Genomic DNA, 24077 nt, shown 5'->3' on the forward strand with positions numbered 1-24077 from the left:
ACTAGTGACAGACATCTGGTACCGTCCCTGGTCTAGAAAGACATCTGGTATCGTCCCTGGTCTAATGACAGACATCTGGTACCGTCCCTGGTCTAGTGACAGACATCTGGTATCGTCCCTGGTCTAATGACAGACATCTGGTACCGTCCCTGGTCTAGTGACAGACATCTGGTACCGTCCCTGGTCTAGTGACAGACATCTGGTACCGTCCCTGGTCTAGTGACAGACATCTGGTACCGTCGTCCCTGGTCTAGTGACAGACATCTGGTACCGTCGTCCCTGGTCTAGTGACAGACATCTGGTACCGTCGTCCCTGGTCTAGTGACAGACATCTGGTACCGTCCCTGGTCTAGACAGACATCCGGTACCGTCCCTGGTCTAGTGACAGACATCTGATACCGTCCCTGGTCTAGACAGCCATCTGGTACCGTCCCTGGTCTAGACACCCATCTGGTACCGGTCCCTGGTCTAGACAGCCATCTGGTACCGTCCCTGGTCTAGTGACAGCCATCCGGTACTGTCCCTGGTCTAGTGACAGACAACTGGTATCGTCCCTGGTCTAGTGACAGATATCTGGTACCGTCCCTGGTCTAGTGACAGCTATCTGGTACCGTCCCTGGTCTAGTGACAGACATCTGGTACCGTCCCTGGCCTAGTGACAGACATCCGGTACCGTCCCTGGTCTAGTGACAGACATCCGGTACCGTCCCTGGTCTAGTGACAGACATCTGGTACCGTCGTCCCTGGTCTAGTGACAGACATCTGGTACCGCCCCTGGTCTAGTGACAGACATCCGGTACCGTCCCTGGTCTAGACAGATATCTGGTACCGTCCCTGGTCTAGTGACAGACATCTGGTACCGTCCCTGGTCTAGACAGCCATCTGGTACCATCCCTGGTCTCATGACAGCCATCTGGTACCGCCCCTGGTCTCATGACAGACATCTGGTACCGTCCCTGGTCTAGTGACAGACATCTGGTACCGTCCCTGGTCAAGAACAGACATCTGGTACCGTCCTGATCTAGTGACAGACATCTTGGTACCGTCCCTGGTCTAGACAGCCATCCGGTACCGTCCCTGGTCTAGACAGCCATCTGGTACCGTCCATGGTCTAGTGACAGACGTCTGGTACCGTCCCTAGTCTAGTGACAGCCATCTGGTACCGTCCCTGGTCTAGTGACAGACATCCGGTACCGTCCCTGGTCTAGTGATAGACATCCGGTACCGTCCCTGGTCTAGTGACAGACATCCGGTACCGTCCCTGGTCTAGTGACAGACATCTGGTACCGTCCCTGGTCTAGTGACAGACATCCGGTACCGTCCCTGGTCTAGTGACAGACATCTGGTACCGTCCCTGGTCTAGACAGCCATCTGGTACCGTCCCTGGTCTAGACAACCCATCTGGTACCGTCCCTGGTCTAGACAGCCATCTGGTACCGTCCCTGGTCTAGTGACAGACATCTGGTACCGTCCCTGGTCTAGACAGCCATCCGGTACCGTGCCCTGGTCTAGTGACAGACATCTGGTACCGTCCTGGTCTAAGTGACAGACAACTGGTACCGTCCCTGGTCTAGTGACAGACATCTGGTACCGTCCCTGGACTAGTGACAGACATCTGGTACCGTCGTCCCTGGTCTGTGACAGACATCTGTACCAGCCCCTGGTCTAGTGACAGACATCTGGTACCGTCCCTGGTCTAGTGACAGACATCTGGTACCGTCCTGGTCAAGACAGACATCTGGTACCGTCCCTGGTCTAGTGACAGACATCTGGTACCGTCCCTGGTCTAATGACAGACATCTGGTACCGTCCCTGGTCTAGTGACAGACAGCTGGTACCGTCCCTGGTCTAATGACAGACATCTGGTACCGTTCCTGGTCTAGTGACAGACATCTGGTACCGTCCTGGTCTAGTGACAGACATCTGGCAACGTCCCTGGTCTAATGACAGACATCTTGGTACCGTCCTGGTCTAGTGACAGACATCTGGTACCGTCCCTGGTCTAGACAGACATCTGGTAGCCGTCCTGGTCTAATGAACAGACATCTGGTACGTCCCTGTCTAATGACAGACTTCCGGTACCGTCCCTGGTCTAATGACAGACATCTGGTACCGTCCCTGGTCTAGACAGACATCTGGTACCGTCCCTGGTCTAGACAGACATCTGGTACCGTCCCTGGTCTAGTGACAGACATCTGGTACCGTCCCTGGTCTAGTGACAGACATCTGGTACCGTCCCTGGTCTAGAACAGACATCTGGTACCGTCCCTGGTCTAGTGACAGACATCTGGTACCGTCCCTGGTCTAGTGACAGACATCTGGTACCGTCCCTGGTCTAGTGACAGACATCTGGTACCGTCCCTGGTCTAGTGACAGACATCTGGTACCGTCCCTGGTCTAGTGACAGACATCTGGTACCGTCCCTGGTCTAGACAGACATCTGGTACCGTCCCTGGTCTAGACAGACATCTGGTACCGTCCCTGGTCTAGTGACAGACATCTGGTACCGTCCCTGGTCTAGACAGCCATCCGGTACCGTCCCTGGTCTAGTGACAGACATCTGGTACCGTCCCTGGTCTAGTGACAGACATCTGGTACCGTCCCTGGTCTAGTGACAGACATCTGGTACCGTCGTCCCTGGTCTAGTGACAGACATCTGGTACCGTCCCTGGTCTAGTGACAGACATCTGGTACCGTCCCTGGTCTAGTGACAGACATCTGGTACCGTCCCTGGTCTAGTGACAGACATCTGGTACCGTCCCTGGTCTAGTGACAGACATCTGGTACCGTCCCTGGTCTAGTGACAGACATCTGGTACCGTCCCTGGTCTAGTGACAGACATCTGGTACCGTCCCTGGTCTAGTGACAGACATCTGGTACCGTCCCTGGTCTAGACAGACATCTGGTACCGTCCCTGGTCTAGTGACAGACATCTGGTACCGTCCCTGGTCTAGTGACAGACATCTGGTACCGTCCCTGGTCTAGACAGACATCTGGTACCGTCCCTGGTCTAGTGACAGACATCTGGTACCGTCCCTGGTCTAAGACAGACATCTGGTACCGTCCCTGGTCTAGTGACAGACATCTGGTACCGTCCCTGGTCTAGACAGACATCTGGTACCGTCCCTGGTCTAGACAGACATCTGGTACCGTCCCTGGTCTAGTGACAGACATCTGGTACCGTCCCTGGTCTAGTGACAGACATCTGGTACCGTCCCTGGTCTAGTGACAGACATCTGGTACCGTCCCTGGTCTAGTGACAGACATCTGGTACCGTCCCTGGTCTAGTGACAGACATCTGGTACCGTCCCTGGTCTAGTGACAGACATCTGGTACCGTCCCTGGTCTAGTGACAGACATCTGGTACCGTCCCTGGTCTAGACAGACATCTGGTACCGTCCCTGGTCTAGACAGACATCTGGTACCGTCCCTGGTCTAGACAGACATCTGGTACCGTCCCTGGTCTAGTGACAGACATCTGGTACCGTCCCTGGTCTAGACAGCCATCTGGTACCGTCCCTGGTCTAGTGACAGACATCTGGTACCGTCCCTGGTCTAGTGACAGACATCTGGTACCGTCCCTGGTCTAGTGACAGACATCTGGTACCGTCCCTGGTCTAGTGACAGACATCTGGTACCGTCCCTGGTCTAGTGACAGACATCTGGTACCGTCCCTGGTCTAGTGACAGACATCTGGTACCGTCCCTGGTCTAGTGACAGACATCTGGTACCGTCCCTGGTCTAGTGACAGACATCTGGTACCGTCCCTGGTCTAGTGACAGACATCTGGTACCGTCCCTGGTCTAGTGACAGACATCTGGTACCGTCCCTGGTCTAGTGACAGACATCTGGTACCGTCCCTGGTCTAGTGACAGACATCTGGTACCGTCCCTGGTCTAGTGACAGACATCTGGTACCGTCCCTGGTCTAGTGACAGACATCTGGTACCGTCCCTGGTCTAGACAGACATCTGGTACCGTCCCTGGTCTAGTGACAGACATCTGGTACCGTCCCTGGTCTAGACAGACATCTGGTACCGTCCCTGGTCTAGTGACAGACATCTGGTACCGTCCCTGGTCTAATGACAGACATCTGGTACCGTCCCTGGTCTAGTGACAGACATCTGGTACCGTCCCTGGTCTAGACAGACATCTGGTACCGTCCCTGGTCTAGACAGACATCTGGTACCGTCCCTGGTCTAGTGACAGACATCTGGTACCGTCCCTGGTCTAGTGACAGACATCTGGTACCGTCCCTGGTCTAGTGACAGACATCTGGTACCGTCCCTGGTCTAGTGACAGACATCTGGTACCGTCCCTGGTCTAGTGACAGACATCTGGTACCGTCCCTGGTCTAGTGACAGACATCTGGTACCGTCCCTGGTCTAGTGACAGACATCTGGTACCGTCCCTGGTCTAGACAGACATCTGGTACCGTCCCTGGTCTAGACAGACATCTGGTACCGTCCCTGGTCTAGACAGCCATCTGGTACCGTCCCTGGTCTAGACAGACATCTGGTACCGTCCCTGGTCTAGACAGCCATCTGGTACCGTCCCTGGTCTAGTGACAGACATCTGGTACCGTCCCTGGTCTAGTGACAGACATCTGGTACCGTCCCTGGTCTAGTGACAGACATCTGGTACCGTCGTCCCTGGTCTAGTGACAGACATCTGGTACCGTCCCTGGTCTAGTGACAGACATCTGGTACCGTCCCTGGTCTAGTGACAGACATCCGGTACCGTCCCTGGTCTAGTGACAGACATCTGGTACCGTCCCTGGTCTAGTGACAGACATCTGGTACCGTCCCTGGTCTAGTGACAGACATCTGGTACCGTCCCTGGTCTAGACAGACATCTGGTACCGTCCCTGGTCTAGTGACAGACATCTGGTACCGTCCCTGGTCTAGACAGACATCTGGTACCGTCCCTGGTCTATGACAGACATCTGGTACCGTCCCTGGTCTAGTGACAGACATCTGGTACCGTCCCTGGTCTAGACAGACATCTGGTACCGTCCCTGGTCTAGTGACAGACATCTGGTACCGTCCCTGGTCTAGACAGCCATCTGGTACCGTCCCTGGTCTAGTGACAGACATCTGGTACCGTCCCTGGTCTAGTGACAGACATCTGGTACCGTCCCTGGTCTAGTGACAGACATCTGGTACCGTCCCTGGTCTAGTGACAGACATCTGGTACCGTCCCTGGTCTAGTGACAGACATCTGGTACCGTCCCTGGTCTAGTGACAGACATCTGGTACCGTCCCTGGTCTAGTGACAGACATCTGGTACCGTCCCTGGTCTAGTGACAGACATCTGGTACCGTCCCTGGTCAAGACAGACATCTGGTACCGTCCCTGGTCTAGTGACAGACATCTGGTACCGTCCCTGGTCTAGACAGATATCTGGTACCGTCCCTGGTCTAGTGACAGACATCTGGTACCGTCCCTGGTCTAGACAGCCATCTGGTACCGTCCCTGGTCTATGACAGACATCTGGTACCGTCCCTGGTCTAGTGACAGACATCTGGTACCGTCCCTGGTCTAGACAGACATCTGGTACCGTCCCTGGTCTAGTGACAGACATCTGGTACCGTCCCTGGTCTAGACAGACATCTGGTACCGTCCCTGGTCTAGACAGACATCTGGTACCGTCCCTGGTCTAGTGACAGACATCTGGTACCGTCCCTGGTCTAGTGACAGACATCTGGTACCGTCCCTGGTCTAGTGACAGACATCTGGTACCGTCCCTGGTCTAGTGACAGACATCTGGTACCGTCCCTGGTCTAGTGACAGACATCTGGTACCGTCCCTGGTCTAGTGACAGACATCTGGTACCGTCCCTGGTCTAGTGACAGACATCTGGTACCGTCCCTGGTCTAGACAGACATCTGGTACCGTCCCTGGTCTAGTGACAGACATCTGGTACCGTCCCTGGTCTAATGACAGACATCTGGTACCGTCCCTGGTCTAGTGACAGACATCTGGTACCGTCCCTGGTCTAGTGACAGACATCTGGTACCGTCCCTGGTCTAGTGACAGACATCTGGTACCGTCCCTGGTCTAGTGACAGACATCTGGTACCGTCCCTGGTCTAGTGACAGACATCTGGTACCGTCCCTGGTCTAGTGACAGACATCTGGTACCGTCCCTGGTCTAGACAGACATCTGGTACCGTCCCTGGTCTAATGACAGACATCTGGTACCGTTCCTGGTCTAGTGACAGACGTCTGGTACCGTCCCTGGTCTAGTGACAGACATCTGGTACCGTCCCTGGTCTAGTGACAGACATCTGGTACCGTCCCTGGTCTAGTGACAGACATCTGGTACCGTCCCTGGTCTAGTGACAGACATCTGGTACCGTCGTCCTGGTCTAGTGACAGACATCTGGTACCGTCCCTGGTCTAGTGACAGACATCTGGTACCGTCCCTGGTCTAGTGACAGACATCTGGTACCGTCCCTGGTCAAGACAGACATCTGGTACCGTCCCTGGTCTAGTGACAGACATCTGGTACCGTCCCTGGTCTAGACAGATATCTGGTACCGTCCCTGGTCTAGTGACAGACATCTGGTACCGTCCCTGGTCTAGACAGACATCTGGTACCGTCCCTGGTCTATGACAGACATCTGGTACCGTCCCTGGTCTAGTGACAGACATCTGGTACCGTCCCTGGTCTAGACAGACATCTGGTACCGTCCCTGGTCTAGTGACAGACATCTGGTACCGTCCCTGGTCTAGACAGACATCTGGTACCGTCCCTGGTCTAGACAGACATCTGGTACCGTCCCTGGTCTAGTGACAGACATCTGGTACCGTCCCTGGTCTAGTGACAGACATCTGGTACCGTCCCTGGTCTAGTGACAGACATCTGGTACCGTCCCTGGTCTAGTGACAGACATCTGGTACCGTCCCTGGTCTAGTGACAGACATCTGGTACCGTCCCTGGTCTAGACAGCCATCTGGTACCGTCCCTGGTCTAGACAGCCATCTGGTACCGTCCCTGGTCTAGTGACAGACATCTGGTACCGTCCCTGGTCTAGTGACAGACATCTGGTACCGTCCCTGGTCTAGTGACAGACATCTGGTACCGTCCCTGGTCTAGTGACAGACATCTGGTACCGTCCCTGGTCTAGTGACAGACATCTGGTACCGTCGTCCCTGGTCTAGTGACAGACATCTGGTACCGCCCCTGGTCTAGTGACAGACATCTGGTACCGTCCCTGGTCTAGTGACAGACATCTGGTACCGTCCCTGGTCAACAGACATCTGGTACCGTCCCTGGTCTAGTGACAGACATCTGGTACCGTCCCTGGTCTAATGACAGACATCTGGTACCGTCCCTGGTCTAGTGACAGACATCTGGTACCGTCCCTGGTCTAGTGACAGACATCTGGTACCGTCCCTGGTCTAGTGACAGACATCTGGTACCGTCCCTGGTCTAGTGACAGACATCTGGTATCGTCCCTGGTCTAATGACAGACATCTGGTACCGTCCCTGGTCTAGTGACAGACATCTGGTACCGTCCCTGGTCTAGACAGACATCTGGTACCGTCCCTGGTCTAATGACAGACATCTGGTACCGTCCCTGGTCTAGACAGACTTCCGGTACCGTCCCTGGTCTAATGACAGACATCTGGTACCGTCCCTGGTCTAGAAAGACATCTGGTACCGTCCCTGGTCTAGTGACAGACATCCGGTACCGTCCCTGGTCTAGTGACAGACATCTGGTACCGTCGTCCCTGGTCTAGTGACAGACATCTGGTACCGTCCCTGGTCTAGTGACAGACATCCGGTACCGTCCCTGGTCTAGACAGATATCTGGTACCGTCCCTGGTCTAGTGACAGACATCTGGTACCGTCCCTGGTCTAGACAGCCATCTGGTACCGTCCCTGGTCTCATGACAGACATCTGGTACCGTCCCTGGTCTAGTGACAGACATCTGGTACCGTCCCTGGTCAAGACAGACATCTGGTACCGTCCCTGGTCTAGTGACAGACATCTGGTACCGTCCCTGGTCTAGACAGCCATCCGGTACCGTCCCTGGTCTAGACAGCCATCTGGTACCGTCCATGGTCTAGTGACAGACGTCTGGTACCGTCCCTAGTCTAGTGACAGACATCTGGTACCGTCCCTGGTCTAGTGACAGACATCCGGTACCGTCCCTGGTCTAGTGACAGACATCCGGTACCGTCCCTGGTCTAGTGACAGACATCTGGTACCGTCCCTGGTCTAGTGACAGACATCCGGTACCGTCCCTGGTCTAGTGACAGACATCTGGTACCGTCCCTGGTCTAGACAGCCATCTGGTACCGTCCCTGGTCTAGACACCCATCTGGTACCGTCCCTGGTCTAGACAGCCATCTGGTACCGTCCCTGGTCTAGTGACAGACATCTGGTACCGTCCCTGGTCTAGACAGCCATCCGGTACCGTGCCTGGTCTAGTGACAGTCACTGTACCGTCCCTGGTCTAGTGACAGACATCTGTACCGTCCCTGGACTAGTGACAGACATCTGGTACCAGTCGTCCCTGGTCTAGTGACAGACATCTGGTACCGCCCCTGGTCTAGTGACAGACATCTGGTACCGCCCCTGGTCTAGTGACAGACATCTGGTACCGTCCCTGGTCAAGACAGACATCTGGTACCGTCCCTGGTCTAGTGACAGACATCTGGTACCGTCCCTGGTCTAATGACAGACATCTGGTACAGTCCCTGGTCTAGTGACAGACATCTGGTTACCGTCCCTGGTCTAATGACAGACAATCTGGTACCGTTCCTGGTCTAGTGACAGACATCTGGTACCGTCCCTGGTCTAGTGACAGACATCTGGCAACGTCCCTGGTCTAATGACAGACATCTTGTACCGTCCCTGGTCTAGTGACAGACATCTGGTACCGTCCCTGGTCTAGACAGACATCAGGTACCGTCCCTGGTCTAATAACAGACATCTGGTACCGTCCCTGGTCTAATGACAGACTTCCGGTACCGTCCCTGGTCTAATGACAGACATCTGGTACCGTCCCTGGTCTAGAAAGACATCTGGTATCGTCCTGGTCAAGACAGACATCTGGTACCGTCCCTGGTCTAGTGACAGACATCTGGTACCGTCCCTGGTCTAATGACAGACATCTGGTACCGTCCCTGGTCTAGTGACAGACATCTGGTACCGTCCCTGGTCTAATGACAGACATCTGGTACCGTTCCTGGTCTAGTGACAGACATCTGGTACCGTCCCTGGTCTAGTGACAGACATCTGGCAACGTCCCTGGTCTAATGACAGACATCTTGTACCGTCCCTGGTCTAGTGACAGACATCTGGTACCGTCCCTGGTCTAGACAGACATCAGGTACCGTCCCTGGTCTAATAACAGACATCTGGTACCGTCCCTGGTCTAATGACAGACTTCCGGTACCGTCCCTGGTCTAATGACAGACATCTGGTACCGTCCCTGGTCTAGAAAGACATCTGGTATCGTCCCTGGTCTAATGACAGACATCTGGTACCGTCCCTGGTCTAGTGACAGACATCTGGTATCGTCCCTGGTCTAATGATAGACATCTGGTACCGTCCCTGGTCTAGTGACAGACATCTGGTACCGTCCCTGGTCTAGTGACAGACATCTGGTACCGTCCCTGGTCTAGTGACAGACATCTGGTACCGTCCCTGGTCTAGTGACAGACATCTGGTACCGTCGTCCCTGGTCTAGTGACAGACATCTGGTACCGTCGTCCCTGGTCTAGTGACAGACATCTGGTACCGTCGTCCCTGTCTAGTGACAGACATCTGGTACCGTCCCTGGTCTAGACAGACATCCGGTACCGTCCTGGTCTAGTGACAGACATCTGGTACCGTCCCTGGTCTAGACAGCCATCTGGTACCGTCCCTGGTCTAGACACCCATCTGGTACCGTCCCTGGTCTAGACAGCCATCTGGTACCGTCCCTGGTCTAGTGACAGCCATCCGGTACTGTCCCTGTCTAGTGACAGACAACTGGTATCGTCCCTGGTCTAGTGACAGATATCTGGTACCGTCCCTGGTCTAGTGACAGCTATCTGGTACCGTCCCTGGTCTAGTGACAGACATCTGGTACCGTCCCTGGCCTAGTGACAGACATCCGGTACCGTCCCTGGTCTAGTGACAGACATCCGGTACCGTCCCTGGTCTAGTGACAGACATCTGGTACCGTCGTCCCTGGTCTAGTGACAGACATCTGGTACCGCCCCTGGTCTAGTGACAGACATCCGTACCGTCCCTGGTCTAGACAGATATCTGGTACCGTCCCTGGTCTAGTGACAGACATCTGGTACCGTCCCTGGTCTAGACAGCCATCTGGTACCATCCCTGGTCTCATGACAGCCATCTGGTACCGTCCCTGGTCTCATGACAGACATCTGGTACCGTCCCTGGTCTAGTGACAGACATCTGGTACCGTCCCTGGTCAAGACAGACATCTGGTACCGTCCCTGATCTAGTGACAGACATCTGGTACCGTCCCTGGTCTAGACAGCCATCTGGTACCGTCCCTGGTCTAGACAGCCATCTGGTACCGGTCCATGGTCTAGTGACAGACATCCGGTACCGTCCCTGGTCTAGTGACAGACATCTGGTACCGTCCCTGGTCTAGTGACAGACATCCGGTACCGTCCCTGGTCTAGTGACAGACATCCGGTACCGTCCCTGGTCTAGACAGCCATCTGGTACCGTCCCTGGTCTAGACAGCCATCTGGTACCGTCCCTGGTCTAGACAACCCATCTGGTACCGTCCCTGGTCTAGACAGCCATCTGGTACCGTCCCTGGTCTAGTGACAGACATCTGGTACCGTCCCTGGTCTAGACAGCCATCCGGTACCGTGCCTGGTCTAGTGACAGACAACTGGTACCGTCCCTGGTCTAGTGACAGACATCTGGTACCGTCCCTGGACTAGTGACAGACATCTGGTACCGTCGTCCCTGGTCTAGTGACAGCCATCTGGTACCGTCCCTGGTCTAGTGACAGACATCTGGTACCGTCCCTGGTCTAGTGACAGACATCCGGTACCGTCTCTGGTCTAGTGACAGACATCTGGTACCGTCGTCCCTGGTCTAGTGACAGACATCTGGTACCGCCCCTGGTCTAGTGACAGACATCCGGTACCGTCCCTGGTCTAGACAGATATCTGGTACCGTCCCTGGTCTAGTGACAGACATCTGGTACCGTCCCTGGTCTAGACAGCCATCTGGTACCGTCCCTGGTCTCATGACAGACATCTGGTACCGTCCCTGGTCTAGTGACAGACATCTGGTACCGTCCCTGGTCAAGACAGACATCTGGTACCGTCCCTGGTCTAGTGACAGACATCTGGTACCGTCCCTGGTCTAGACAGCCATCCGGTACCGTCCCTGGTCTAGACAGCCATCCGGTACCGTCCATGGTCTAGTGACAGACGTCTGGTACCGTCCCTAGTCTAGTGACAGACATCTGGTACCGTCCCTGGTCTAGTGACAGACATCCGGTACCGTCCCTGGTCTAGTGACAGACATCCGGTACCGTCCCTGGTCTAGTGACAGACATCTGGTACCGTCGTCCCTGGTCTAGTGACAGACATCTGGTACCCGCCCCTGGTCTAGTGACAGACATCTGGTACCGTCCCTGGTCTAGTGACAGACATCTGGTACCGTCCCTGGTCAAGACAGACATCTGGTACCGTCCCTGGTCTAGTGACAGACATCTGGTACCGTCCCTGGTCTAATGACAGACATCTGGTACCGTCCCTGGTCTAGTGACAGACATCTGGTACCGTCCCTGGTCTATTGACAGACATCTGGTACCGTTCCTGGTCTAGTGACAGACATCTGGTACCGTCCCTGGTCTAGTGACAGACATCTGGCAACGTCCCTGGTCTAATGACAGACATCTTGTACCGTCCCTGGTCTAGTGACAGACATCTGGTACCGTCCCTGGTCTAGACAGACATCTGGTACCGTCCCTGGTCTAATGACAGACATCTGGTACCGTCCCTGGTCTAGACAGACTTCCGGTACCGTCCCTGGTCTAATGACAGACATCTGGTACCGTCCCTGGTCTAGAAAGACATCTGGTATCGTCCCTGGTCTAATGACATACATCTGGTACCGTCCCTGGTCTAGTGACAGACATCTGGTATCGTCCCTGGTCTAATGACAGACATCTGGTACCGTCCCTGGTCTAGTGACAGACATCTGGTACTGTCCCTGGTCTAATGACAGACATCTGGTACCGTCCCTGGTCTAGTGACAGACATCTGGTACCGTCCCTGGTCTAGACAGACATCTGGTACCGTCCCTGGTCTAATGACAGACATCTGGTACCGTCCCTGGTCTAGACAGACTTCCGGTACCGTCCCTGGTCTAATGACAGACATCTGGTACCGTCCCTGGTCTAGAAAGACATCTGGTATCGTCCCTGGTCTAGTGACAGACATCCGGTACCGTCTCTGGTCTAGTGACAGACATCTGGTACCGTCGTCCCTGGTCTAGTGACAGACATCTGGTACCGCCCCTGGTCTAGTGACAGACATCCGGTACCGTCCCTGGTCTAGACAGATATCTGGTACCGTCCCTGGTCTAGTGACAGACATCTGGTACCGTCCCTGGTCTAGACAGCCATCTGGTACCGTCCCTGGTCTCATGACAGTCATCTGGTACCGTCCCTGGTCTAGTGACAGACATCTGGTACCGTCCCTGGTCAAGACAGACATCTGGTACCGTCCCTGGTCTAGTGACAGACATCTGGTACCGTCCCTGGTCTAGACAGCCATCCGGTACCGTCCCTGGTCTAGACAGCCATCTGGTACCGTCCATGGTCTAGTGACAAACGTCTGGTACCGTCCCTAGTCTAGTGACAGATATCTGGTACCGTCCCTGGTCTAGTGACAGACATCCGGTACCGTCCCTGGTCTAGTGACAGACATCCGGTACCGTCCCTGGTCTAGTGACAGACATCTGGTACCGTCCCTGGTCTAGTGACAGACATCCGGTACCGTCCCTGGTCTAGTGACAGACATCTGGTACCGTCCCTGGTCTAGACAGCCATCTGGTACCGTCCCTGGTCTAGACACCCATCTGGTACCGTCCCTGGTCTAGACAGCCATCTGGTACCGTCCCTGGTCTAGTGACAGACATCTGGTACCGTCCCTGGTCTAGACAGCCATCCGGTACCGTGCCTGGTCTAGTGACAGTCAACTGGTACCGTCCCTGGTCTAGTGACAGACATCTGGTACCGTCCCTGGACTAGTGACAGACATCTGGTACCGTCGTCCCTGGTCTAGTGACAGACATCTGGTACCGCCCCTGGTCTAGTGACAGACATCTGGTACCGCCCCTGGTCTAGTGACAGACATCTGGTACCGTCCCTGGTCAAGACAGACATCTGGTACCGTCCCTGGTCTAGTGACAGACATCTGGTACCGTCCCTGGTCTAATGACAGACATCTGGTACCGTCCCTGGTCTAGTGACAGACATCTGGTACCGTCCCTGGTCTAATGACAGACATCTGGTACCGTTCCTGGTCTAGTGACAGACATCTGGTACCGTCCCTGGTCTAGTGACAGACATCTGGCAACGTCCCTGGTCTAATGACAGACATCTTGTACCGTCCCTGGTCTAGTGACAGACATCTGGTACCGTCCCTGGTCTAGACAGACATCAGGTACCGTCCCTGGTCTAATAACAGACATCTGGTACCGTCCCTGGTCTAATGACAGACTTCCGGTACCGTCCCTGGTCTAATGACAGACATCTGGTACCGTCCCTGGTCTAGAAAGACATCTGGTATCGTCCCTGGTCAAGACAGACATCTGGTACCGTCCCTGGTCTAGTGACAGACATCTGGTACCGTCCCTGGTCTAATGACAGACATCTGGTACCGTCCCTGGTCTAGTGACAGACATCTGGTACCGTCCCTGGTCTAATGACAGACATCTGGTACCGTTCCTGGTCTAGTGACAGACATCTGGTACCGTCCCTGGTCTAGTGACAGACATCTGGCAACGTCCCTGGTCTAATGACAGACATCTTGTACCGTCCCTGGTCTAGTGACAGACATCTGGTACCGTCCCTGGTCTAGACAGACATCAGGTACCGTCCCTGGTCTAATAACAGACATCTGGTACCGTCCCTGGTCTAATGACAGACTTCCGGTACCGTCCCTGGTCTAATGACAGACATCTGGTACCGTCCCTGGTCTAGAAAGACATCTGGTATCGTCCCTGGTCTAATGACAGACATCTGGTACCGTCCCTGGTCTAGTGACAGACATCTGGTATCGTCCCTGGTCTAATGATAGACATCTGGTACCGTCCCTGGTCTAGTGACAGACATCTGGTACCGTCCCTGGTCTAGTGACAGACATCTGGTACCGTCCCTGGTCTAGTGACAGACATCTGGTACCGTCCCTGGTCTAGTGACAGACATCTGGTACCGTCGTCCCTGGTCTAGTGACAGACATCTGGTACCGTCGTCCCTGGTCTAGTGACAGACATCTGGTACCGTCGTCCCTGGTCTAGTGACAGACATCTGGTACCGTCCCTGGTCTAGACAGACATCCGGTACCGTCCCTGGTCTAGTGACAGACATCTGGTACCGTCCCTGGTCTAGACAGCCATCTGGTACCGTCCCTGGTCTAGACACCCATCTGGTACCGTCCCTGGTCTAGACAGCCATCTGGTACCGTCCCTGGTCTAGTGACAGCCATCCGGTACTGTCCCTGGTCTAGTGACAGACAACTGGTATCGTCCCTGGTCTAGTGACAGATATCTGGTACCGTCCCTGGTCTAGTGACAGCTATCTGGTACCGTCCCTGGTCTAGTGACAGACATCTGGTACCGTCCCTGGCCTAGTGACAGACATCCGGTACCGTCCCTGGTCTAGTGACAGACATCCGGTACCGTCCCTGGTCTAGTGACAGACATCTGGTACCGTCGTCCCTGGTCTAGTGACAGACATCTGGTACCGCCCCTGGTCTAGTGACAGACATCCGGTACCGTCCCTGGTCTAGACAGATATCTGGTACCGTCCCTGGTCTAGTGACAGACATCTGGTACCGTCCCTGGTCTAGACAGCCATCTGGTACCATCCCTGGTCTCATGACAGCCATCTGGTACCGTCCCTGGTCTCATGACAGACATCTGGTACCGTCCCTGGTCTAGTGACAGACATCTGGTACCGTCCCTGGTCAAGACAGACATCTGGTACCGTCCCTGATCTAGTGACAGACATCTGGTACCGTCCCTGGTCTAGACAGCCATCTGGTACCGTCCCTGGTCTAGACAGCCATCTGGTACCGTCCATGGTCTAGTGACAGACATCCGGTACCGTCCCTGGTCTAGTGACAGACATCTGGTACCGTCCCTGGTCTAGTGACAGACATCCGGTACCGTCCCTGGTCTAGTGACAGACATCCGGTACCGTCCCTGGTCTAGACAGCCATCTGGTACCGTCCCTGGTCTAGACAGCCATCTGGTACCGTCCCTGGTCTAGACACCCATCTGGTACCGTCCCTGGTCTAGACAGCCATCTGGTACCGTCCCTGGTCTAGTGACAGACATCTGGTACCGTCCCTGGTCTAGACAGCCATCCGGTACCGTGCCTGGTCTAGTGACAGACAACTGGTACCGTCCCTGGTCTAGTGACAGACATCTGGTACCGTCCCTGGACTAGTGACAGACATCTGGTACCGTCGTCCCTGGTCTAGTGACAGCCATCTGGTACCGTCCCTGGTCTAGTGACAGACATCTGGTACCGTCCCTGGTCTAGTGACAGACATCCGGTACCGTCTCTGGTCTAGTGACAGACATCTGGTACCGTCGTCCCTGGTCTAGTGACAGACATCTGGTACCGCCCCTGGTCTAGTGACAGACATCCGGTACCGTCCCTGGTCTAGACAGATATCTGGTACCGTCCCTGGTCTAGTGACAGACATCTGGTACCGTCCCTGGTCTAGACAGCCATCTGGTACCGTCCCTGGTCTCATGACAGACATCTGGTACCGTCCCTGGTCTAGTGACAGACATCTGGTACCGTCCCTGGTCAAGACAGACATCTGGTACCGTCCCTGGTCTAGTGACAGACATCTGGTACCGTCCCTGGTCTAGACAGCCATCCGGTACCGTCCCTGGTCTAGACAGCCATCCGGTACCGTCCATGGTCTAGTGACAGACGTCTGGTACCGTCCCTAGTCTAGTGACAGACATCTGGTACCGTCCCTGGTCTAGTGACAGACATCCGGTACCGTCCCTGGTCTAGTGACAGACATCCGGTACCGTCCCTGGTCTAGTGACAGACATCTGGTACCGTCGTCCCTGGTCTAGTGACAGACATCTGGTACCGCCCCTGGTCTAGTGACAGACATCTGGTACCGTCCCTGGTCTAGTGACAGACATCTGGTACCGTCCCTGGTCAAGACAGACATCTGGTACCGTCCCTGGTCTAGTGACAGACATCTGGTACCGTCCCTGGTCTAATGACAGACATCTGGTACCGTCCCTGGTCTAGTGACAGACATCTGGTACCGTCCCTGGTCTATTGACAGACATCTGGTACCGTTCCTGGTCTAGTGACAGACATCTGGTACCGTCCCTGGTCTAGTGACAGACATCTGGCAACGTCCCTGGTCTAATGACAGACATCTTGTACCGTCCCTGGTCTAGTGACAGACATCTGGTACCGTCCCTGGTCTAGACAGACATCTGGTACCGTCCCTGGTCTAATGACAGACATCTGGTACCGTCCCTGGTCTAGACAGACTTCCGGTACCGTCCCTGGTCTAATGACAGACATCTGGTACCGTCCCTGGTCTAGAAAGACATCTGGTATCGTCCCTGGTCTAATGACATACATCTGGTACCGTCCCTGGTCTAGTGACAGACATCTGGTATCGTCCCTGGTCTAATGACAGACATCTGGTACCGTCCCTGGTCTAGTGACAGACATCTGGTACTGTCCCTGGTCTAATGACAGACATCTGGTATCGTCCCTGGTCTAGTGACAGACATCTGGTACCGTCCCTGGTCTAATGACAGACATCTGGTACCGTCCCTGGTCTAGTGACAGACATCTGGTACCGTCCCTGGTCTAATAACAGACATCTGGTACCGTCCCTGGTCTAGTGACAGACATCTGGTATCGTCCCTGGTCTAATGACAGACATCTGGTACCGTCCCTGGTCTAGACATCCGGTACCGTCCCTGGTCTAATAACAGACATCTGGTACCGTCCCTGGTCTAGTGACAGACATCTGGTATCGTCCCTGGTCTAATGACAGACATCTGGTACCGTCCCTGGTCTAGAAAGACATCTGGTATCGTCCCTGGTCTAATGACAGACATCTGGTACCGTCCCTGGTCTAGTGACAGACATCTGGTATCGTCCCTGGTCTAATGATAGACATCTGGTACCGTCCCTGGTCTAGTGACAGACATCTGGTACCGTCCCTGGTCTAGTGACAGACATCTGGTACCGTCCCTGGTCTAGTGACAGACATCTGGTACCGTCGTCCCTGGTCTAGTGACAGACATCTGGTACCGTCGTCCCTGGTCTAGTGACAGACATCTGGTACCGTCGTCCCTGGTCTAGTGACAGACATCTGGTACCGTCCCTGGTCTAGACAGACATCCGGTACCGTCCCTGGTCTAGTGACAGACATCTGGTACCGTCCCTGGTCTAGACAGCCATCTGGTACCGTCCCTGGTCTAGACACCCATCTGGTACCGTCCCTGGTCTAGACAGCCATCTGGTACCGTCCCTGGTCTAGTGACAGCCATCCGGTACTGTCCCTGGTCTAGTGACAGACAACTGGTATCGTCCCTGGTCTAGTGACAGATATCTGGTACCGTCCCTGGTCTAGTGACAGCTATCTGGTACCGTCCCTGGTCTAGTGACAGACATCTGGTACCGTCCCTGGCCTAGTGACAGACATCCGGTACCGTCCCTGGTCTAGTGACAGACATCCGGTACCGTCCCTGGTCTAGTGACAGACATCTGGTACCGTCGTCCCTGGTCTAGTGACAGACATCTGGTACCGCCCCTGGTCTAGTGACAGACATCCGGTACCGTCCCTGGTCTAGACAGATATCTGGTACCGTCCCTGGTCTAGTGACAGACATCTGGTACCGTCCCTGGTCTAGACAGCCATCTGGTACCATCCCTGGTCTCATGACAGCCATCTGGTACCGTCCCTGGTCTCATGACAGACATCTGGTACCGTCCCTGGTCTAGTGACAGACATCTGGTACCGTCCCTGGTCAAGACAGACATCTGGTACCGTCCCTGATCTAGTGACAGACATCTGGTACCGTCCCTGGTCTAGACAGCCATCCGGTACCGTCCCTGGTCTAGACAGCCATCTGGTACCGTCCATGGTCTAGTGACAGACGTCTGGTACCGTCCCTAGTCTAGTGACAGACATCTGGTACCGTCCCTGGTCTAGTGACAGACATCCGGTACCGTCCCTGGTCTAGTGACAGACATCTGGTACCGTCCCTGGTCTAGTGACAGACATCCGGTACCGTCCCTGGTCTAGTGACAGACATCCGGTACCGTCCCTGGTCTAGACAGCCATCTGGTACCGTCCCTGGTCTAGACAGCCATCTGGTACCGTCCCTGGTCTAGACACCCATCTGGTACCGTCCCTGGTCTAGACAGCCATCTGGTACCGTCCCTGGTCTAGTGACAGACATCTGGTACCGTCCCTGGTCTAGACAGACTTCCGGTACCGTCCCTGGTCTAATGACAGACATCTGGTACCGTCCCTGGTCTAGAAAGACATCTGGTATCGTCCCTGGTCTAATGACATACATCTGGTACCGTCCCTGGTCTAGTGACAGACATCTGGTATCGTCCCTGGTCTAATGACAGACATCTGGTACCGTCCCTGGTCTAGTGACAGACATCTGGTACTGTCCCTGGTCTAATGACAGACATCTGGTATCGTCCCTGGTCTAGTGACAGACATCTGGTACCGTCCCTGGTCTAATGACAGACATCTGGTACCGTCCCTGGTCTAGTGACAGACATCTGGTACCGTCCCTGGTCTAATAACAGACATCTGGTACCGTCCCTGGTCTAGTGACAGACATCTGGTATCGTCCCTGGTCTAATGACAGACATCTGGTACCGTCCCTGGTCTAGACATCCGGTACCGTCCCTGGTCTAATGACAGACATCTGGTACCGTCCCTGGTCTAGACAGACATCTGGTACCGTCCCTGGTCTAATGACAGACATCTGGTACCGTCGCTGGTCTAGTGACAGACATCTTGTACCGTCCCTGGTCTAGTGACAGACATCTGGCACCGTCCCTGGTCTAGACAGCCATCTGGTACCGTCCCTGGTCTAGACAGACATCTGGTACCGTCCCTGGTCTAGACAGACATCCGGTACTTTGGGATTTGGTGGCCAAATTATAATCTGAGTAGTGGGCCGCGGTCTAAACAAATGGACATGTATTTATTTATGAAAATGTAAGTTAAACAAAGGCTTTTTAGGGTATTTTAACAATAGTAATCTCAGTAATCTAAATTTTAACTAATCATAATATTTATATAATATACAATCAAATGGTTGTCATATAACTGGACACCTAACAGCACACTGTGATCCAGTATTAAAGATGTCTGCAACATTTAATCATTGTAGAATAGAAACTGCATTCAAATTTTGATGTCTTATAATTTTACTCATTTTGCCATTGGGGATGGAGAGAACATTTTTCAGTTTTAATCCTAATTCCCTGCAGTTCTACTCATTTTGCCATGTTCGTATATCTGAGTTGGTGACTAACAAAATCAATGGGTCCCCCCTGGAGGTCAGGGCCCCTGGAGGTCAGGGCCAAGTTTAGATAGGTAAATTAGCCTAGCCAGCAATGTATAAAATGTTATCTGACATGGGATAATGGATTGACTGTTGTCTATTCTTCTATTCAAACTCTCAACAATAAGTTGAGACACCGACTGACCATGTGCACCAAACCATGTGCTTTACCTCCTGTCACTCATTGCCATACAAAACACGTTGGGCTTCATAATGACAGCAAATTGAGGTTGGCAAGAGCACAAACTGATCTGGGACCAGTCTATCAGTGGTCCACGTACCCTGTGAGAGGCCTCCTGAGACAGCACGTCGTACTTCTCTCTGAACAGCAGGTGGCGCTCTTTAGGAGGAGCAGCATCCCGACCCGTACAGCCCGCATCACTCACCCGGTACAGAGGGTAATGCTGAGAGAGAGAGAGACATGCAGGCAGACATGCAGGCAGACATGCAGGCAGACAGACAGGCAGGCAGACAGGCAGGCAGACAGGCAGGCAGACAGGCAGACATGCAGGCAGACAGACAGACAGACAGACCGGCAGACAGGCAGACAGACGATATGCTGTTGATTATTGTGAGTAGTCCTTGTTTTCCAATCAAGTCACTTGGATAGAGGAACAAACTAGAAATGTGAAAATAATTATTACCATGCAATAGGGGTTATTACCATGCAATAGGGGTTATTACCATGCAATAGAGGCTATTACCGTGCAATAGGGGTTATTACCACGCAATAGGGGTTATTACCGTGCAATAGGGGTTATTACCGTGCAATAGAGGCTATTACCGTGCAATAGGGGTTATTACCGTGCAATAGGGGTTATTACCGTGCAATAGAGGCTATTACCGTGCAATAGGGGTTATTACCATGCAATAGGGGTTATTACCACGCAATAGGGGTTATTGCCGCGCAATAGGGGTTATTGCCGCGCAATAGGGGTTATTGCCGCGCAATAGGGGTTATTGCCGCGCAATAGGGGTTATTGCCGCGCAATAGGGGTTATTACCACGCAATAAGGGTTATTACCACGCAATAAGGGTTATTACCATGCAATAGGGGTTATTACCATGCAATAGGGGTTATTACCGTGCAATAGAGGCTATTACCGTGCAATAGGGGTTATTACCACGCAATAGGGGTTATTACCGTGCAATAGGGGTTATTACCGTGCAATAGAGGCTATTACCGTGCAATAGGGGTTATTACCGTGCAATAGGGGTTATTACCGTGCAATAGAGGCTATTACCGTGCAATAGGGGTTATTACCATGCAATAGGGGTTATTACCACGCAATAGGGGTTATTACCACGCAATAGGGGTTATTGCCGCGCAATAGGGGTTATTGCCGCGCAATAGGGGTTATTGCCGCGCAATAGGGGTTATTGCCGCGCAATAGGGGTTATTGCCGCGCAATAGGGGTTATTGCCGCGCAATAGGGGTTATTACCGCGCAATAGGGGTTATTACCGCGCAATAGGGGTTATTACCGCGCAATAGGGGTTATTACCGCGCCATAGGGGTTATTACCGCGCCATAGGGGTTATTACCGCGCCATAGGGGTTATTACCGCGCCATAGGGGTTATTACCGCGCCATAGGGGTTATTACCCAGCCATAGGGGTTATTACCGCGCAACAGGGGTTATTACCGCGCAACAGGGGTTATTACCGCGCAACAGGGGTTATTACCGCGCAACAGGGGTTATTACCGCGCAACAGGGGTTATTACCGCGCAACAGGGGTTATTACCCCGCAATAGGGGTTATTACCCCGCAATAGGGGGTATTACCCCGCAATAGGGGTTATTACCCCGCAATAGGGGTTATTACCGCGCAATAGGGGTTATTACCGCGCAACAGGGGTTATTACCGCGCAATAGGGGTTATTACCGCGCAATAGGGGTTATTACCGCGCAATAGGGGTTATTACCGCGCAATAGGGGTTATTACCGCGCAATAGGGGTTATTACCGCGCAATAGGGGTTATTACCGCGCAATAGGGGTTATTACCGCAGTCAAAAGGGGTTATTACCGCGCAATAGGGGTTATTACCGCGCAATAGGGGCTATTACCACACAATAGGGGTTATTACCAAGCAATAGGGGTTATTACCACGCAATAGGGGTTATTACCACGCAATAGGGGTTATTACCACGCAATAGGGGTTATTACCACGCAATAGGGGTTATTACCGCGCCATAGGGGTTATTATCGCGCCATAGGGGTTATTACCGCGCCATAGGGGTTATTACCACGCCATAGGGGTTATTACCACGCAATAAGGGTTATTACCACGCAATAAGGGTTATTACCACGCAATAGGGGCTATTACCACACAATAGGGGTTATTACCACGCAATAGGGGTTATTACCACGCAATAGGGGTTATTACCACGCAATAGGGGTTATTACCACGCAATAGGGGTTATTACCACGCAATAGGGGTTATTACCGCAGTCAAAAGGGGTTATTACCACGCAATAGGGATTATTACCGCGCAATAGGGGTTATTATCGCGCCATAGGGGTTATTATCGCGCCATAGGGGTTATTACCACGCCATAGGGGTTATTACCACGCCATAGGGGTTATTACCACACAATAAGGGTTATTACCACACAATAAGGGCTATTACCACGCAATAGGGGCTATTACCACACAATAGGGGTTATTACCACGCAATAGGGGTTATTACCACGCAATAGGGGTTATTACCACGCAATAGGGGTTATTACCACGCAATAGGGGTTATTACCATGCAATAGGGGTTATTACCACGCAATAGGGGTTATTATAAAGAGCATATATCTACCTGCAGGATAATGGGTGGTGTAGGAGGATAGGTCCATGCGTCTCGACAGAATTCTTTAATAATGCTGGACTGGGAATTCTGTCAGATAGCGAAACACAACAGGCATGTCATGAGGGCTCCATAACGTGTGAGGTAGAGGACGTGTCTACCTGTAGTAATGAACAGTTGAGGTTCCTGGACAGTGTGTACAGCTGTCTGTGAGGTGGAGGACGTATCTACCTGTAGTAATGAACAGTTGAGGTTCCTGGACAGTGTGTACAGCTGTTTCTCCACTGATTGGCAGATAGGACAGCCGTCACCATGCAACGCCACGCTGTTAACCAATAGGAAGCTAGAGAGACACACAGAGACAATATCTTAGGGTTTATACAGTAGAGAGACAAAACCTTAGGGTTTATACAGTAGAGAGACAACACCTTAGGGTTTATACAGTAGAGAGACAACACCTTGGGGTTTATACAGTAGAGAGACAACACCTTGGGGTTTATACAGTAGAGAGACAACACCTTGGGGTTAATACAGTAGAGAGACAACACCTTGGGGTTTATACAGTAGAGAGACAACACCTTAGGGTTTATACAGTAGAGAGACAACACCTTAGGGTTTATACAGTAGAGAGACAACACCTTGGGGTTAATACAGTAGAGAGACAACACCTTGGGGTTTATACAGTAGAGACAACACCTTAGGGTTTATACAGTAGAGAGACAACACCTTGGGGTTTATACAGTAGAGAGACAACACCTTGGGGTTTATACAGTAGAGAGACAACACCTTGGGGTTTATACAGTAGAGAGACAACACCTTGGGGTTTATACAGTAGAGAGACAACACCTTGGGGTTTATACAGTAGAGAGACAACACCTTGGGGTTTATACAGTAGAGAGACAACACCTTGGGGTTAATACAGTAGAGAGACAACACCTTGGGGTTAATACAGTAGAGAGACAACACCTTGGGGTTTATACAGTAGAGAGACAACACCTTGGGGTTTATACAGTAGAGAGACTTACTTCACTCCTTTCTTGGTGACCATTCTGGTGGAGGTGGTATTGAAGGCCTTCTCAAAGCGCTGTAACTTGAACCAGTCCATTCTTCAGGAGGAGGAGATGGCCCCAAACCAGTTAGAGGTTAGTCCATGCAGTCACGTCCAGACAAGCCGTTTTGCATCATTATTCTGTGAGACTTTTCATTGGCTACTACAAGCTTCTTTTGAAGGTTAAACTCTCAAGAACAGAGGCCACTATTCACTATTCCCCAGTATGCTTTGGCTATTCTGCAATCTGTAAATGATTATAGAAGGTAATACAGGATACAGTGTACTGTATGTACAGGAGGCTGCAGTATATGGTATGTACAGGAGTCTGCAGTATACAGTATGTACAGTATAGAGTCTGCAGTATACGGTATGTACAGGAGTCTGCAGTATACGGTATGTACAGGAGGCTG

At 53.0% G+C, this 24077-nt stretch overlaps 1 protein-coding gene across 1 annotated transcript in view; it reads right to left on the reverse strand.

The window, feature by feature from the left end:
* The window catches only part of LOC109876389 (metallophosphoesterase 1-like), a 43468-nt gene that overhangs the window by 13983 nt on the left and 5408 nt on the right, over positions 1–24077 (reverse strand). Inside the window, exons 4-7 of the mRNA XM_031807218.1 lie at positions 23642–23722; positions 22848–22959; positions 22629–22706; positions 20105–20227 (exon numbers count right to left, since the gene is read on the reverse strand). Coding sequence (XP_031663078.1) covers positions 20105–20227; positions 22629–22706; positions 22848–22959; positions 23642–23722 — 394 coding nt within the window. The remainder of the gene's footprint in view (positions 1–20104; positions 20228–22628; positions 22707–22847; positions 22960–23641; positions 23723–24077) is intronic.

Source organism: Oncorhynchus kisutch, linkage group LG27 (assembly GCF_002021735.2).
Source record: "Oncorhynchus kisutch isolate 150728-3 linkage group LG27, Okis_V2, whole genome shotgun sequence".
Classification (NCBI taxonomy): domain Eukaryota; kingdom Metazoa; phylum Chordata; class Actinopteri; order Salmoniformes; family Salmonidae; genus Oncorhynchus; species Oncorhynchus kisutch.